Here is an 18474-nt window from a genome sequence, read left to right as displayed (position 1 = left end):
CCCAAAGCTGGATGCTCAACCGACTGAGCCACCCAGGCGTCCCGAATCATATATTTTACTCCTAAAGTCCTCCACTCCACTTTTGAGGGAATGATTTCACTTTTTTTTAATTTACAGAATATGTTTGTTCATCACTCGTTTCTCGGTACATGAGCTTATTAATAAAACACAACTCTACAGGTATCAACTATCTACAATAGCTCAAAACACAAAAAGAGAAGTCCAATTAAAATTGTGATCTTATACAAAGTGTTAAAATGGTATTTCTTCTTCATTAGACCCTATAAGTGAATTGATTCCTGATGAGTATCTTTCTGCCATAGGATATTCTGCATCCTATCTTCGTCAATGGTAATAATTAGTATTTGAAAAGCTATCTCTAAGTTTGTTTGGTATGAAAAATTATTTTGCTACAGGGAATAATTATGATATCAGGAATTTCATCCGAGGTAATACATTTAGTAAAACAGGTTTTCAATTTCTTTACTCTGGTTTTGTTCATAATCTCTAATGCAAGATAAAAAAGAAAGGTTAAAATGTTATTATCATCAGCATGTAGTATTTCTATTATGCATTACTTTACACAGCATTTCTATGTTATCAATTTGATCCTCATAACACAATTAGATACGTGTTATCATTCCTACTTTGTAAGAGAAAAAAATGCAAAGACATTAAATGATTTGACTGAGGTTCTTCCACTATTTTGGGGTTGAGATTTGAAAAGTTTTATTTGTCCAAAGGGTACACAATGAAAACGACAATCAACTTAAGGCTCAATATATACAGACACTAACAAAATTATTCCAGTATACCATATGCTCATATTCCCATCTGAAGTAGTCACCAATTACCAGTGTTGTGAACATGAGTTGGTCCTCTGTGCTACAGGAAGCAAAGAAAGGGCATCAGCAATGCCTCTCTTTCTACTACCTAAGATTTGAGAGAAGATAAAGAGTTCATAAGCATAACAGGAAAAAAATGTCAGAAAGAAAAACAAGAAAAAATTATATTCTACTGAAGTGAAGGGCAATGAAAACTAATGTCAAGAAGCTGGCAAATGGAAAGCTAGGAGAAGAAAAAAGACTGAGACAAGGGTGCCTGAGTGGCTCAGTTGGTTCAGCGTACAACTTCTGCTCAGGTCATGATCTCACAGTTCATGAGTTTGAGTTCTGTGTCTGGCTCTATGCTGACAGCTCAGAGCTTGGAGCCTGCCTCAGATTCTGTCTCCCTCTCTCTCTCTCTGCCCCTCTCCCACTCATTCTCTCTCTCTCTCTCTCTCTCTCTCTCTCTCACTCACTCACTCTCAAATATAAACGAACCATAAAACAATTTTAAGGGGTGCCTAGGTGGCTCAGTCTTAAGGTTAAGCAACCAACTCTTGGTTTCAGCTCAGGTCATGCTCTCACAGTTTTTGGGTTCAAGCCCCACATCAGGCTCTGTGCTGACAGCGTGGAACCTGCTTGGGGTTCTCTCTCTCCCTTTCTCTCCGCCCATCCCCCACCTGCACAGCCTCTGTCTCTCTCAAGGTAAATAAACTTAAAAAAAAAAATCCTAGCAACAGTAAAGAAATGTAAGAAAGTAAGTACTAGAAAAGTTAGGACAGGAGCCCCTGGGTGGCTCAGTCAGTAGAGTATCCTACTCTTGATTTTGGCTCAGGTAATAATCCCAGGGTTGTGGGACTGAGCCCGCGTCAGGCTCCATGCTGAACGTGGAGCCTGCTTGGGATATTCTCTCTCCCTCTCCCTCTCTCTCTCTCTCTCTCTCCCTCTCTCTCTCTCTCTCTCTCTCTCTCTCCCCCTTCCTACCCCTCTCCCCAGCTTGAACGCATGCTCTCTAAAAAAAGTTTTTTTAATATATTTTTTAAAAAAAGGACAGTGGTTACTTAGGAGAAGAGGGTACATGGAAGGTCTTCTGGAGTGGCTGCAAAGGTCTACTACTTCTTGACTAAAGTGGTGTTTCCTTATGATGTTATAAAGGTGTCATTTTTCTGTATTATGTTTTGTTTTACAACCAAAATGCTAAAAACTACTGGTAATAAATGCAAAATATGTAGTTTTAAAAAGAATTTAAACCAAATCTCAAAGGTAGTGGAGGAATATTGTCAGATGGAAACCAGGACATGACTTCAACAATAAAAGGACCTACCCTGAGAAAACAAAAGGGAAGGACACACCAAGCAGAAGATCTGAGGGAAGAGCACCACCTATCACTAAGTGTACCTGCAAAATAAAAGGAAGTGAAAGAAGAGAAAGAATGCTATTGTTATAGAGTATACACAGACTACCAATGAAATGGGGTAAAAAGACACTAATATAAATTACTAACTGATATAAACCTACTCTCTAGAGGTGATGATGACCTTCAGCTACCCAAATATCTACTGGCATTCTCTACATAATCAGCATCTGATAAAATTCTTGAAGGTCTTGTTGACAATGTCACCTCTCAGAAGACACATGACAGAAAAAAACCAATACAGACCAACAAGAATAAAACGGTTATTACAAAAACTCTGAAAGAAAAAGACCAGCTCAGAGTTCATAACTACCAAGGAAATAAATCTGGAACACAATCAAACATTCAGCCTGAGCTTGAGAAAAAAAAGGATATATAACAGAAATAGATATTAATCCCACCAAAACTAGAGAAGAAAAAAAACAACAACTATAATACCTTATACTTCCAGCCAAGAGGGCAGGAGACTGGATTTACCCTCCCACCAGGAAACAAAAACGGAAAAGGAAAGCGAGCAATTAAGCAGGCCAAATCGATGAAACAGTGTGTGTGTGTGTGTGTGTGTGTGTGTGTGTGTGTGTGTGTGTGTGTGTGTGTTTAATCAGGTAATGAAGGACAGTGACTGTTCAAAGGAAACAAATGAGGTGGGCCATATAACTGCCCCACCTTACTGTCTTGAGAGAGTTTCTAGCTGGCAAAGTGAGAGAAAACCCAGCCAATGCCTAGTGGTCTCCTGGAGTTGAGGACACAGAGATGGGAATTGGGGGAAGCCAAGTCAGAGTTCACAGGACAGAGTACCATAGAAGAGATAAGTGCACAGAGAATTCAAGAGATCTGTAGAGGTCTCTCCCTGAGTAGTCAGCAGAGTGTTGGTCAGTGCATGTGTGTCCATAAATTATCAAAGGCTAGGAGGAAAGGTCACATGAAATTATTAGAAGAAACAATATGCAGGCTCACATGGAATTGTTCCCCAAAGGGTGGGAAACCTCATAATTCACAGGGCTCTGAGTAAAGTACTCAGAGCAGCCTGGCCTCAACAGTCGGGCAAAATCAGTCCCACACTAAATACTGTGCTGTAAAATCAACTAACAAACTTTAAAAGACCCAAAATTATTTTTTTCCAACCTTACACAAATTCCAGAAAACTGAAGATGAGGAGTAACTTCCCAACTCATTCTATGAAGCCAGCACTACCCTGGCACTGAAATGAGACTAAAACATTACAAGAAAAAAAAAAACGAGGGGCGCCTGGGTGGCTTAGTCAATTAAGCATCCGACTTCGGCTCAGGTCATAATCTCACGGTTTGTGAGTCTGGGCTCCATGTGGGGCTCTGTGCTGACAGCTTGGAGCCTGGAGCCTGCTTCGAGTTCTGTGTCTCCCTCTCTCTCTGACCCTCCCCCACTCACACTCTGTCTCTCTCTCAAAAGTAAACATTAAAAAAAATTTTTTTAAGAAAATAAAACTATATACACCAATATATCTCATGAATTTAGATGCAAAATTTTAAACAAGATTTAACAAACTGAATCCAACAATATGTAAACAAGGAAAATACTTCATGGTTTAATACTCAAAAATCAATCTCTGTAAACTCACCATAGCAAAAATATTTTTAAAGAAAAACCATATGATCATCTTACAAGGTGCAGAAAAGGCACTCAATAAAATCCAATGCCCATTTCTGATAAAAACTCTCAACAAATTTAAGAATAGAAGGAACCCTTCTCAGTCTGATAAAGGGCATGTATGAAACACTACACCTGATATCATATGCTTAAAGACTGAATGCTTTCTCCTAAGATCAAGAACAAGATAAAGATTTCCAATCTTATCCCTCTATTCAACACTATGCTTGAGGTCTTGAACATTACAATAAAAAATAAATATAAGGCATCTAGACTGGAAAGGAAAAAGTAAAACAACTTATTTGCAGATGACAATCGTCTACATAGGAAAATTAGTAGAATCTACATAAAAGCTACAAAAATTAAGTGAAAACCCAGCAAGGATCCAGGACTCAAAACCAACATACAAAAATCTATTATTTACATACATACACGCATATCAGTAAATAAGGTTTTTAAATACAGCATTTACAATAACTTCAAGAAATATCATATACTCAAATATAAATCTAACAGATAACGTGTAAGACTTCTAAACTGAAAATTATAAAAGTATTTGAGAGAAATGAAAGAAGACCTAATTAAATGCAAAATACACCATGTTCATGGCTTAGTGGAACCAATACTGTTAAGATGTCCATTCTCCCCGAAACTGACCTCTAGATTGATTATAGTGCCAATCAAAATCCCAGCAGGCTCTTCTGGAGATAGTAAAAAGCAGATTCTAAAATTTGTGTGGAATTCAAATGACCTAGAACAACCAAATCAGACTTGCAACAGAATAATGTGTGGAACACTAACATGCCCGGCTATAAGACTCAGCATAAATCTACAGTAATCAAGAAAATGTGGTACTGATGTAAAGAGAAACAAAGAGATTGACTGTCCAGAATAAAGAATTCTGGAATCAACATAAAAATGCATATATAGTAAATTTATTTGACACAAGTAGAAAAGCAATTCAGCAAAGAAAGAATAGTCTTTTCAACACACAGTAATTAAAAAACTTGAATCAGAGTGCAAAAAAATAAACGTCAATTCATACACCAGACAACATATACAAATTAAATTGAAATGGGTCACAGATTTAAGTGTAAAACCTAAAACTACAAAATTTAGGAAGAAAACAGAAAATCTTATGGTCTTGGGTTCAGCAAAAATTTTTTAGAAATGACACCAGAAGCATAAAAGAAAAAAATGGATACATCAACAAAATTGAAAACTTCTACTTTTTTTAGTGTTCATTTATTTACTTAGAGAAAGAGCAGGCATGCATGCACACACAGACACACAAGTGGGAGAGGGACAGGGGGAGAGGGAGGGAGGGAGGGAGGGAGAGCGAGAGGGAGAGCGAGAGGGAGAGCGAGAGGGAGAGCGAGAGGGAGAGCGAGAGGGAGAGCGAGAGGGAGAGCGAGAGGGAGAGCGAGAGGGAGAGCGAGAGGGAGAGCGAGAGGGAGAGCGAGAGGGAGAGCGAGAGGGAGAGAGAAAGACACAGAGAGAGAGAGGGAGAGAGAGAATCCCAAGCAGGCCCAATGCTGTGAGCAAAGAGCCCTCAGCCCCACCTCATGAACCGTGAGATCATGACCTGAGCTGAAATCAAGAGTCAGATGCTTAACCAAGGGAGCCACCTGAGCATCCTGAAAACTTCTGCTTTAAAAGACACTATCAAGGAGCGTCTGGGTGGCTCTGTTGGTTAAGTGTCCAACTTCAGCTCAGGTCATGATCTCACAATTCGGGAGTTCGACCCCACATTGGGCTCTGTGCCAATAGCTCAGAGCCTGGAGCCTGCTTAGGATTCTGCCTCCCTCTCTCTCTACCCCTCCCCCACTTGCGTGCTCTCTTAAAAATAAACAAACATTAAAAAATAATTTTTAAAAAATAATAACTAAAAAAAAGGCACTATCAACCAAATGACAAGCCAAGGCTCAGGCAGGGAAAATACATTTGCAAATCCTATCACGTATCTAATAAAGGGCCTATATCTAGAACGTAAGAAGTCTCACACGTCATTTTCAAATGTCTCCTCTCTGTAAAGAGGACTTTCCTACTATTCTTTCTAATCTTATACTCTAATAAACTTTTGCCTGCTGAAAAAAAAAAAAAAACAAAAAAACAAAAACCCAAAACAAAACAAACAAAAAACCCTCTCATAACCCATTAACAAGAAAATGAATAGCTCAGTTTAAAATAAAATGAGCAAGGGACAACCTGGGTGGCTCAGTCAAGTGAGAGTCTGACTCGTGATTTCCGCTCAGGTATTGATAACAAGGCTCCATGCTAGGCATAGAGCCTGCGTAAGATTCTCTCTCTCCCTCTCTCTCTGCTCTGCATAAGCATGCACACTCGCTCTCTCTCTCAAAAATAAAATAGACAAAAGGTTTGAACACTTTACCAAAGAAGATTTACGGATGACATATAATCACATGAAAAGATGCTCAACATCCTTAATCATTAGGGAACTGCAAATTGAAACCATAATGAGATACTACAAATCTATTACAATGGCTATAATTAAAAAGGCTAACATACCAAATGCTGACAGAGATGTGGAACAATTGGAACTTTCGTACATCACAGTAAGCATGTAAAATGGTACATCCACTTAGAAAAATAGCTTGGCACTTTCTTAAAATGCTAAGCATGCAACGAACATTATGATCCAGCCATTCTACTCCTTGGTATTTGCCCAAGAAAACAGAATGTGTCTGTTCATACCAAGACTATACCAATTTTCATAGCAGCTCTATTTAGAATAGTCAAATGTAGGAAAAAATCCAAATGTCTATCAACAGGTAAATAAATGAGTAAATCTTGGTATGCCTATACAGTGGGATACTATTTGGCAATAAAAATGAATAAACTGGGGCATCTAGCTAGCTCAGTCAAAGGAGCATTCAACTCCTGATCTTGGGGTCATGAGTTCGAGCCCCACATGGGGTGCAGAGATTACTTAAGTAAAACTTTTTAAAAAATGAATAATGCAACATTAATGAATATCAAAATAATTTTGCTGAATGAAGACTAAAAAAAAAAATACAAAAAAAAACAGTTATATAATTCCATTTATATAAAATTCTAGAAAATGTGAGCTACTCTATAATGACAAAAAGCAGCTCAATGGTTGCCTGTGTACAGGGTAAAGGTAGTGACAGATTACTGTGGGTCAAGAGGAAACTTCAGTAAAAATATTATCTTTACTGTGCTGACCGGTTCAGTGTATATATACACACACAGTTCACAGTGTATACACACACACACACACACACACACACACACACACACACACACACCATAAACTATCAAATTACACACTCTATATGCAACTTATTGTCAAGTGTACCTCAAAGCTGTATAAAAAAATAAGTTACATGGGAGGTTTACTGTTTAAACCGTAAAACCCCATATAAACGTAAACATGTAAAAGTAGAAGATAGTTCCATTAAAAAAGGGGGGGGAGGTTAATCCCGCCTCAAGAAAAAAATTTTAAATCACACCATGTTTTTCGTTGCAGATTAAGTGTCTACAGGGAGCAAACACTATCACCAAAGACTTGCCACTTCATGGTACTAAGCTAGTTATATAAAGTTGATTCAAATTGGAACTTTTATTAGGCACTTACTATGTGCAGACATTACAAAGAACAGAAAATAAACAAGATAAAGTTCCTTGCCTGTGTGTACCTAGCAGTGTTATAAAGAACGTAAAATCTTTACACAAGCTAGAATATTCTAAGTGCTCCCCACCCTCTTGGTGGGGGAGGGGGGAGAGAACAATGTATTGAAGTACCAAAGAAAGGAGAAAAATCCATTTCGAATAAAACCGCCTCATACCCTCCCGACTATCTATTTTTAAATATTTGCTAAGATGCCTAACCAGGTAAATATGTGTCTGTAACTCCCAATGATGATGGCCTGCTGATGGCAACATAAACTGCAGCATTTTTTTCCTTTAGCAAAGGAACTATGCCAGATTGAAACTTACTAAAAGAACTCTAGGAACCACAGCAAATGTTTTAGAATAAACTTGCTGACCTCTAGTTTAGCAAAAGTTAGAATTAAAAGGCAAAAATGAGGCAGGCAAAGAAATTCAAGTTTCTACATAAAAAGAAATGTACCTGGGACAATCTAACCATGCTACTTCCTGACAAAAAAAGCTGAAAAAGATTAAGTTGCACTATATTATAGCAAATAATTTTCTATATTGTTCCTACACTTAAGTGGGATTGGATTTTTATTTATATTATGAATATCATAATCTTTATTTTCCAAAACTAGAGATAATGATAACATTCAACCCAAATATTTTAAATTTACTATCAGGGATAAAATTCTTGCCCTAAATCTTTGTTCAAACATGGAAACCCAACACCTACTATACATACATACATACAATACCTACTATACATAGCATACATTCTTTTTTCTTTGTTTTTAAGTTTATTTGGAGAGAGAAAGACAGAAAGAAAGAGAGCAGAAAATGTGCAAGCAGGGGAGGGGCAGAGAGAGAGAGACAGAAAGAGAATCACAAGCAGGCTCCACATTGAACCCAACAGGGGTTCATCTCACAAACCGTGAGATCATGACCTAAGCTGAAATCAAGAGTCAGATGCTTAACCAACTGAGCCACCCAGGCACCCCACAAAACATACATTCTTGAACTGTAGTACCTATGTGAATTTTATAAGCTAAATTTAACAAAAAAGTGACAAAAATTCAATTTCTTTAAAACTATCAAGCATATTGAAAATTTTTAACTTTTGGTTAAAATACCAGTGTGAGCCCAGAAATTCTAATGCACTCAACACCCAAATATCTAAGCACCTACTTGATATTTTCATTTCAATAACCCACAGGCATCTTAAACTCAGTACGTCTTACCCCAAATCTGCTCTTCTGATATTCCCACCTCTATCAAAGACATTCCATCTACCAGTTATCCTCTTTTTCATCATTCCCATCCTATTTCCTATCCCTCAAACCTTCACCTCTGACACTGACCCCTCATCATAGCTATCCTGGGTTGCTTAAATAACATTCTGGTCTCTCTTCTCCCAATCTGGTCATCTCCCAAAAATTTGTGTAAGGTGTGTAAACACCGCCAAAACTGATCTTTATAAAATGTACATGTGACCACACCATGCCTGAACTTAAAATCCTTCTGACTTTACCCTCTATCCTCTACACTTTACCTCTGCAGCTAATCAACACCTGACACTCCCTAATACATGCAAACTTTGTCTCTTGGGTCACTCTGAACCCACCTTTCCCTCAAACCTTTGTACCTTTTTTATGTGTGTTCTCTGTTCTCTCTTCATTACACCTTCTCTCTGCAAATAACTTCTACCAAATCCTTCAAAACAGCACATTTTTTTTACTCATACACTCAACAAATTTACTGAGCTTCAATGAAATGTGAGGAATAAAAGCCGTCAGTAGAAACACACACACCAAAAAAAAAAAAAAAAAAAAGTGTCTGCTGAAACTAGTAGCATCATGTAAACCAGTAAATAGTCATAGCACAGTGTGATGGAAGGCACAGGCTCCTGAATGAGATGTCATTTTCAGTTATTTCTCCAATTAATATACAATTAATGCATACAATGTGCCAGGCACAGAGCAAGCTTCTGGATATAAATACAGAAGATTCAGTCACTGCCTTCACAGCACTTATAACTGAAGAAGAGATTAGGACAATAAAACAAATAATTACAATGTATGATTTAAGCATGAATAGGCTACCATAGTAGGACCTAATAAATGATATCTCATCTAGACTTAAGGGCTAAAACAGGATGAGAAATCAGAAAGACTGAACTACAGTGATATATCTATCAACTGAGACCTGGAGAATGACAATTTTAATTTTTTTTATTTGAGAGAGAGAGAAAGAGGGAGGGAAAAGGAGGGAGAGGGAGAAGAGGGGGGGAGAGGGAGAAGAGGGGGGGAGAGGGAGAAGAGGGGGGGGAGGGAGAGGGAGAAGAGGGGGGGGAGGGAGAGGGAGAAGAGGGGGGGAGGGAGAGGGAGAAGAGGGGGGGAGAGGGAGGGAGAGGGAGGGAGAGGGAGGGAGAGGGAGGGAGAGGGAGGGAGAGGGAGGGAGAGGGAGGGAGAGGGAGGGAGAGGGAGGGAGAGGGAGGGAGAGGGAGGGAGAGGGAGGGAGAGGGAGGGAGAGGGAGGGAGAGGGAGGGAGAGGGAGGGAGAGGGAGGGAGAGGGAGGGAGAGGGAGAGAGAGTGCTCACACAGAGGAGGGGCAGAGAAAAAGAGAATCCCAAGCAGGCTCCACATTCTGCACAGAGCAGGACACAGGGCTCAATCCCACAACCCTGGGAAAATGACTTGAACCGAAATCAAGAGTCAGCCGTTCAATCAACTGAACCACTGAGGTGCCCCTGGAGAAACAATTTTAACCAGAAGGTTTATGTTCTTGGCAGAGTGTACATTCTACACAGAGAACAACAGTTCAGTGCATGGCTACAATCCAGATCAGACAGTAAAGGTTAAAGAGTTTAGGGACAAAAGTAGAGACCAGATCAGATCACAAAGAGTTTTGTAAACCACACTCAAGAATTTGGGAGTTTGGAATTTGTCCCAAAGATAACTCTTTGCCACTAGAAATCCATGAAAAAGTTCCAGCAGGGGAATGCCATGGTCAGACCTGCCTTCTCAGAGCCAACACACTGGCTGCAGAGCCAAGAATGAACAGCTGCAATAATCCAAGGGAGGGAGAGATTCATGGTGGCTTGAACTACAGCTGTGGCAGTAGGGATGAAGAAAAGCAGATGGCTTAGAAAAATATTTAGAAGGTCAAAGTGACAGAACTTCATGACTGATTAGATGTGGAAGATGAAGAGAAGAGAAATCAAGGACAAAACTGAGTGGATGAGGTTATTCACTGAGATAGGGAATACAGAAGGAAAAAAAAACCAGTGACTTTCATTTGGGACAAGTTAATCAGTAATGACTGTAGAACTAAAGAAATGTAGAACATAAGTTGTTTTAAGAGTAACAACCACAATCAATACTACACAAAGCAATCTACACATTCAATACAATCCCTATCAAAATAAAACCAACATTCTTCACAGAAATAGAACAAACAATCCTAAAATTTGTATGGAAACAGAAAAGACACTGAATAGCTAAAGTAGTGTTGAAAAAGAAAACCAAAGCTGAAAGCATCACAATTCCAGACTTCAAGCTGTATTACAAAGCTGTAATCATCAAAACAGTATGGTACTCGCAAAAAAGACACACAGATCAATCTAACAGAATACAGAACCCAGAAATGGACCCACAAACGTATGGCCAACTAATCTTCAACAAAGCAGGAAAGGATATCCAGTGGAAAAAAGACAGTCTCTTCAGCAAATGGTGTTGGGAAAAGTGGACAGCAACATGCAGAAGAATGAACCTAGACCACTTTGTTACACCATACACAAAAGTAAACTCAAAATGGATGAAAGACCTAAACGTAAGACAGGAAGACATCAAAGTCCTAGAGGAGAAAATAGGCAACAACCTCTTTGACCTCAGCCACAGCAACTTCTTACTTGACATGTCACCCACAGGCAAGGGAAGGAAACAAAAGCAAAAATGAACTATTGGGACCAATGAAGATAAAAAGCTTCTGCACAGGTAAGGAAACAATCAGCAAAGCTAAAAGGCAACCAATGGAATGGGAGAAGATCTTTGCAAATGACATACCATATAAAGGATTAGTATCTAAAATCTATAAAGAACTCATCAAACTCAACACCCAAAAATAAATAATCCAGTAAAGAAATGGGCAAAAGATATCACTAGACACTTTTCCAAAGAAGACATCCAGATGACTAACAGACACATGAAAAAATGCTCAACATCACTCATCATCAGGGAAATACAAATCAAAACCAAAATGAGATACCACCTCACACCTGTCAGAATGGCTAAAATCAACAACAGAAGAAATGGTGTTGGTGAGGATGCAGAGAAAGGGGAACCCTTTTGCACTGCTGGTGGGAATGCAAACTGGTGCAGCCACTCTGGAGAACAGTATGGAGACTCCTCAAAAAACTAAAAATAGAACTACCCTAGGACCCAGCAATTGCACTACTAGGCATTTATCCAAAGGATACAGAAGTGCTGATTTGAAGGGTCACATGTACCCCAATATTTATAGCAGCACTATTGACAACAGCCAAAGCATGGAAAGAGCCCAAATGTCTATCAACTAATGAATGGATAAACAAGATGAATGGATAAAGTACACACACACACACACTGGAATATCACTCAGCAATCAAAAAGAATGAAATCTTGCCATTTTCAACAACATGGATGGAACTAGAGTGTAACATGCTAAGCGAAATAAGTCAGAGAAAGACAAATATATGATTTCACTCCTATGTGGAATTTAAGATACAAAACAGATGAACATAAGGGAAGGGAAGCAAAAATAATATAAAACCAGAGAGGGAGACAAACCATAAGAGATTCTTTAATTTTTTTTCATGTTTATTTATTTTTGAGATAGAGAGAGAAAAAACATGAGTGGGGGAGGGGCAAAGAGAGAAGGAGACACAGATTCTGATGCAGGCCCCAGACTCTGAGCTGTCAGCACAGAGCCAGACAGACATGGGGTCAAACCCACAAACTGTGAGATCATGACCTGAGCTGAAGTCAGACACTTAACCAACAGAGCCACACAGGCGCCCCCATAATTGACTCTTAAATACAAACTGAGGGTTGCTGGTGGGGTGCGGGTGGGGGGAAGGGCTAAAGGGGCAAGGGGTGTTAAGGAGGACACTTGTTGGGATGAGCACTGCGTATTATATGTAAGCGATGAATCATTAAATGCTATTCCTAAAACTATTATCCCACTATATGTTAACTAACTTGGATTGAAATTAGAAAATAATAATAAATCTTTAAAAAAATTAAAAAATATATAAAAAATGAGTAACAAACCACAGATATTCTGAGAGTGAAGCTATACAGATATTGAGATATTAAGGATGTTACAATTCTCATAGGCAGGCAGAACTATTATTGTTTCTTAAAAACAATATGTTGGGGCGCCAGTCGGTTGAGCATCTGACTTCGGCTCAGGTCATGATCTCACAGTCTGTGAGTTCGAGCCCCGCTCAGGCTTTGTGCTGACAGCGCAGAGCCTGGGACCAGCTTCAAGTTCTGTGTTTCCCTTTCTCTCTGCCTCTCCCCCGTCATGCTCGCTCTCTCTCAAAAACAAATAAACACTATAAAAAAAAAAAAAAAAAAAAAAGAAAAAGAAAAGAAAAAGAAGTTTCTTTAAAAAAAAAAAAAAAAAAAACAGTATGCCAAACAATGTCAGACAGGAAGGCAGGAATAATTTAAGTCTGGGGAGGTATAATGAGGACTAAGTGAATGCCTTCTCTTATACCAAGAACTACATATACATTATAGTATTGCATATTAAGAGACAGTAAATAGATTTCATAAGGATTTCAAATCTTCCACTCAAAAGTGAAAATAAAAAAGTCGGGTTATAATTTCTCATTTAGTCCCAGCAGTTATGTCACATCAAAGACCTAACAGTTTAACTTTCACCAAAAAAATCATGTTTTTATTAATTCATAAATTGAAATAACTTGTTAAAATTGCTAACTACTGTATTATGTCAAAAGTAAAGTCTGTATTTAACCACTCTGTGTCCAAAGAACTCAGTATACAAAAGGTACTCCAATGTTTCCTAAAGAAAAAAAAGAAGTATTCATATTGTATTCTACACCAGGAACGTATTACCATGTTATAAGATCTAGTGTAGGAAAAGAAAAGTTCTCCAGGAATATCTAGATACTAAGAATATTCTTGATGTTTCTTAAGCACAAGGGTTTCACAGGGCTATAAGCATATCTAAAAGGAATTAGAAGAGGCCAAAGTTAAGGTACAAAATAAATTTCTACTAAGAATGCCATCAAAACAAACTAACAAAAATAAAGCTGATCTCCCAAAGGTCTCAAGTTCTTTTTTTTTTCTTTTATTTACTTGAAAGTGAAGGAGAGAGAGAATCCCAAGCAGGCTCCACGCTCAGTGCAGAGCCCAATACAGGGCTCGACCCTGGGATCATGACCTGAGCCAAAACCAAGAGTAGGACACTCAACCGACTGAGCCACCCAGGCACCCAAGTTATTTTCAATAGAACTAAATTCTAAAACAATCACAGTAAAAACAGGAGTGAAACCAAGTGTACTAAAATAGGGCATTTTAACTCCAAAAGAAGAGCACTCTTAGTATTCCATCTCTCCAACTCTAGTCCCCAATCATTTTCTTTACCTTCTTGCTTGTTCCTACTCACTGAATACGTACTTTGTGCTAGAATCTAGGCAGGTGAAACATTTTAGGCCCTGCCCTAATGATTAGTCAGTTTACTGGTCTTCAGAATACATATACTAAAAATAGCACCACTCCTGAAATCATTGTTGCACTATATGCTAACTAATTTGGATGTAAATTTTAAAAAATAAAAAATAAAACAAGTAAAAAACAAAAAACACTTACTTCAAGGACCTGAAATTCATTTTGCATTTATTTACACAAGATAAAGGGGTGGGTGCTAGTGAATATTTTCCTTCTAAAGAACTGAAGTCTTAAGACAGAAGGTAAGGGGCTGATATACCTCCAATACCTAATATACTGCCTGTAACAAATTAGGTGCTTAATATTTGCTGAATAAGTGAAAGTAAACGTTAACAATCAGGGACCTGGATCTAAAGCAAAACTTATTTCGGGCTATTTTCTTTCTCCTGCCTTCTCTGCAGGTAAATTCAACTCATTCCATTAATTCAATTCTGTCCACCAGTTATAGAAGACATATGATGACCTTAACAGGCAGTGTCCCTATTTCTCCCTTCAATACTCATACGAGAACGTCACTTTCCCTATTTGGTTGACGTTAAAACATACTGTTGTACCCACAGATAGTAAGAAAAAAAAAATAATAACAACAACAACAACAACAACAACAATTGAACTCCAAGAACTAACCGGGGTTTATAATCACACTCAAACCCACTTTCAAAAGCTCAGCTAAAATATATATGCAAATATATATCCTTGAATTTAGTCATATCATCAGAGACCTGAAGACATCAAATTGGTACCCTGTATTTACTGAACTACTGAACCACCCACTGGCATAAAACCATCAGCATACTAGGGGTATTATAGGGTCCTTCTTTCTTACCAGAAGGATACAATATGCCATATAGTACATACATTATATTACACAGTAAAAAGGACTTACAGGAGAGTTTATTCTCTGTTCTACCCTTTAGAAACTAGTTTTTTGGGGGTTTTGCTTTTGGTTTTATTTTACTGTGGATCTATCATCCTTATAACAGATCGGGTTCCCTCTTTACTTGGGCCACTAAAAAACATAGAGCTAAACTGTGGCCCACTCCAGCAGTTTATTTAATAATTGTAGTATTTCCAGTTCCATTTACCTTTCTTATACTTATTTACTTCCCTTTTACCTTTTTTCTAATTTATCTTACATAACTATATAGCTCAAATCTTTGTGGAAAATGGCAGCAGAAACCAGCATTCAATTATATCCTAACCAATAATAACCTTACAATTTTTAAGGAGTCTGAAAGGTTTTCTTTAACATAGTAATAACAACAGCTAACATTTCTTGAGTACTTACTTGACACCAGACACTATTCTAAATGCTTTGCAAATATTAATCCTTTTTACCATTCCACAATGGAAATATTATTATCCCTCATTTACAAATGAGAAAAACAGGCACAGAGAAGTTAAGAAATTTACCCAAAGTAAAACAGCCATAAAGCAGTGGAGCCAGGGTTTGAACCCAATCAGGCTCCATCGCCTTAACCACTGTCCTACTGTGATGAGTTTTTCATTCATCAAAACTACATGATTTTTTAAAATTTTTTTTACATTTATTTATTTTTGATAGAGAGAGACAGAGCACAAGTTGGGGAGGGGCAGAGAGAGAAGGAGACAGAGAATCCGAAGCAGGCTCCAGGCTCTGAACTGTCAGCACAGAGCATGACACAGGGCTCGAACCCACAAACTGCAAGATCATAACCTGAGCCGAAGTCAGACGCTTAACCGACTGAGCCACCCTGGTGCCCAAAACTACATGATTTCTAAAACAAGGTATTTTTCAACTCCTAAAATAACAATGAGATTTAGAACAAGAGCTAACTTCAAAAATGAAGTTTACACCCATACCAAAAATCATATTATAAATCTTTAAAATTCTGCCATAACCTAAATAATGACTTGCAGAGAAACTGAGATTACAAATAACACACAACATCTACCACGTATTGGTAGATCTAATATATTTACTTATTGATCCTCCTCACAATCCCATAAAATAGGTACTATATCATCCCATATTACAAATGAAAAGACGGAAGCACAGTAAGGTTAGGTAATTTGACTGAAATCACTAGTAAGTATGAAGTTAGTTTTGAAACTGGTTTGGGTCCAGAATCCAAACTCTTAACTGCTACTTCACAACGCTTCTCTACATGACAAAGATTAACTTCCTCTATCACTTCTTACGCTCAAAGTACAAAGCAAGCAAAACAGAACTGTTAGAAGTTAGTCTACATCCTAGATCTCAACAATGAGAAATTCTAATTCAATAAGGCTGGGCTGTGGTCCAGCATCTGTATTTTTTTTAAGTACCACATGTGGTTCTTGTGAACCTTGGTTAATATCCACTGCCCTAGGCTTCTAAGCTTGACAGGTCTTAGCTGAACCTTTGGCGGGGGGAAAGAGGGGTGTGGGAATAAAGAAATACACATACATATACATATATACACTCACTCTTTCAAATATACAGACACACGTGTGTGTGTGTGTGTGTGTGTGTGTGTGTGTGTACATATTCTTCCCTATTCCCCTTTCCCAAAGGAACAAGACTAGAAAGTAGGGAAGCAAAAGATAAAGCCAGGAATGGAACATGGCCTTTTTTTTTTTTTTAATTTTTTTGTTAATGTTTATTTATTTTTTTGAGAGAGAGAGAGAGACAGAGCATAAGCAGGGGAGGGGCAGAAAGAGAGGGAGACACAAAGTCTGAAACAGGCTCCGGGCTCTGTGCTGACTGCTCATGCCCAGGGAACATGGCCTTTTATGCCAAGTTAAGCAGCCTTTAGTAGTATTTTAATGGAGACAGTAACAAAGATTTTGTTAAAAATAAAATTTAAGGGGCGCCTGGGTGGCTCAGTCAGTTGAGCATCCGACTTCAGCTCAGGTCATGATCTCCCTGTCTGTGAGCTCGAGCCCCACGTCAGGCTCTGTGCTGACAGCTCAGAGCCTGGAGCCTGCTTTGGATTTTGTGTCTCCCTCTCTCTCTGCCCCTCCCCCGCTCATGCTCTCTATCTCTCTGTCAGAAATAAACATTAAAAAAATTAAAAATAAAATAATATAAAATTTTTTTTAAAGGGGGGGAGGCACCTGGGTGGCTCAGCTGGTTAAGCATCTGACTTCAGCTCAGGTCATGATCTCATGGTTCGTGGGTTCGAGCCCCGTGTCGGGCTCTGTGCTGAAGCTCTGTCTCTCTGTCTCTCAAAAATGAATAAATCTTTTAAAAAAAAAAAAAAAAAAAATATATATATATATATATATATATATAGTTTGTTTTTTTAAAGCTAGAGATAATCAGCTTTGTACATTTAGATGTATACATTACAAAAGAAAACCTCCAGTGGTAGTGTAGAGAGAGGATTGTGGGCAAAGAAACTGCAAACAAGGAGAACAATCTGTTAAGAACTCAAGACTAGAGGTAGACTAAAGGAACTAAGTACGGAGAATGAAGATGATGCAGAAATTTCAGAAATGCCTTTAAGGTAAACTAGAAAACTCAGTTCTTGATTAATTGTTGTTATTGAAATAGATGTCTCCAGGTTTGTTTTACATGCAACCACATGAATGATGATACCATTAAACTAGATCTGAACCTACTGAGGGAAGAATAAGTGGGTTCTGCTGGTCATGACAGTATCATTTAGGAGAGGGGCAGTTTTTGGCATAGAAAATGGTTTAGATGGAATGATGGTAATGGTATTGCAATGAGAATAAAGGAGGTGATGAAGTAGAGTTATGAAATAAAAGACTAACTTCAAGTCATATTATGAAAAAGAGTGGCTGGAAGGAAAGGGTGAAAAAAGTCTTACATTTCACAACTGGGCTTCATCACCTCAAAGATTCTCTCAAAATCAATCCACACCTGAAAAAGGGAAGTGTAGTTCAAATGGAAAGGATCCCTTCTTGGAAAGATCTACACTGGAACGGTCCAGACAGAATATCAAGCAGGATAACTTTCAAATATGTAATGAGTCAAATAGAAAATCAACAGCCACCGTGAAGACTTAAAAACCAACACAGCAATCAAAGAGCATGAATAATCCAAAAACTACAACCAACCTATCATTTAAAATAGCCAATACGCAGAAGTATGAAATCCTTCTTAATGCTTTTATTATTTCATGTAATCCTAAACAACTCCTATACAAACAGTAATAATTCTGGAAATAAAAAAATATGAAGGACAGAGAAATCATGCGTGCTCAGTTTCCCAAGGTCACACTTCAAAGTAACACCAAAACCAAGACCA

The 18474-nt window shown here is 38.2% G+C and overlaps 1 protein-coding gene across 6 annotated transcripts in view; it reads right to left on the bottom strand.

Annotated features, from left to right (window-relative positions):
- Positions 1–18474, bottom strand: part of TBC1D15 (TBC1 domain family member 15) — a 100904-nt gene that overhangs the window by 54950 nt on the left and 27480 nt on the right. Inside the window, exons 1-2 of one of the 6 annotated variants that reach the window (XM_042992757.1) lie at positions 2149–2213; positions 816–933 (exon numbers count right to left, since the gene is read on the bottom strand). The exons of 3 other annotated variants lie outside the window; for them this stretch is intronic. In XM_042992757.1, the coding sequence (XP_042848691.1) occupies positions 816–869 (54 nt within the window). In that variant the 5' untranslated portion in view covers positions 870–933; positions 2149–2213. Of the gene's footprint in view, positions 1–815; positions 934–2148; positions 2214–18474 lie in introns of those variants that run through there. 2 more of the 6 variants (XM_042992761.1, XM_042992763.1) reach the window with 2 other exon arrangements.

This window comes from Panthera tigris, chromosome B4 (genome assembly GCF_018350195.1).
Source record: "Panthera tigris isolate Pti1 chromosome B4, P.tigris_Pti1_mat1.1, whole genome shotgun sequence".
NCBI lineage: Eukaryota > Metazoa > Chordata > Mammalia > Carnivora > Felidae > Panthera > Panthera tigris.
Note: the sequence above shows the minus strand (reverse complement) of the source record. Positions and strands in the feature narration are given on the sequence as shown.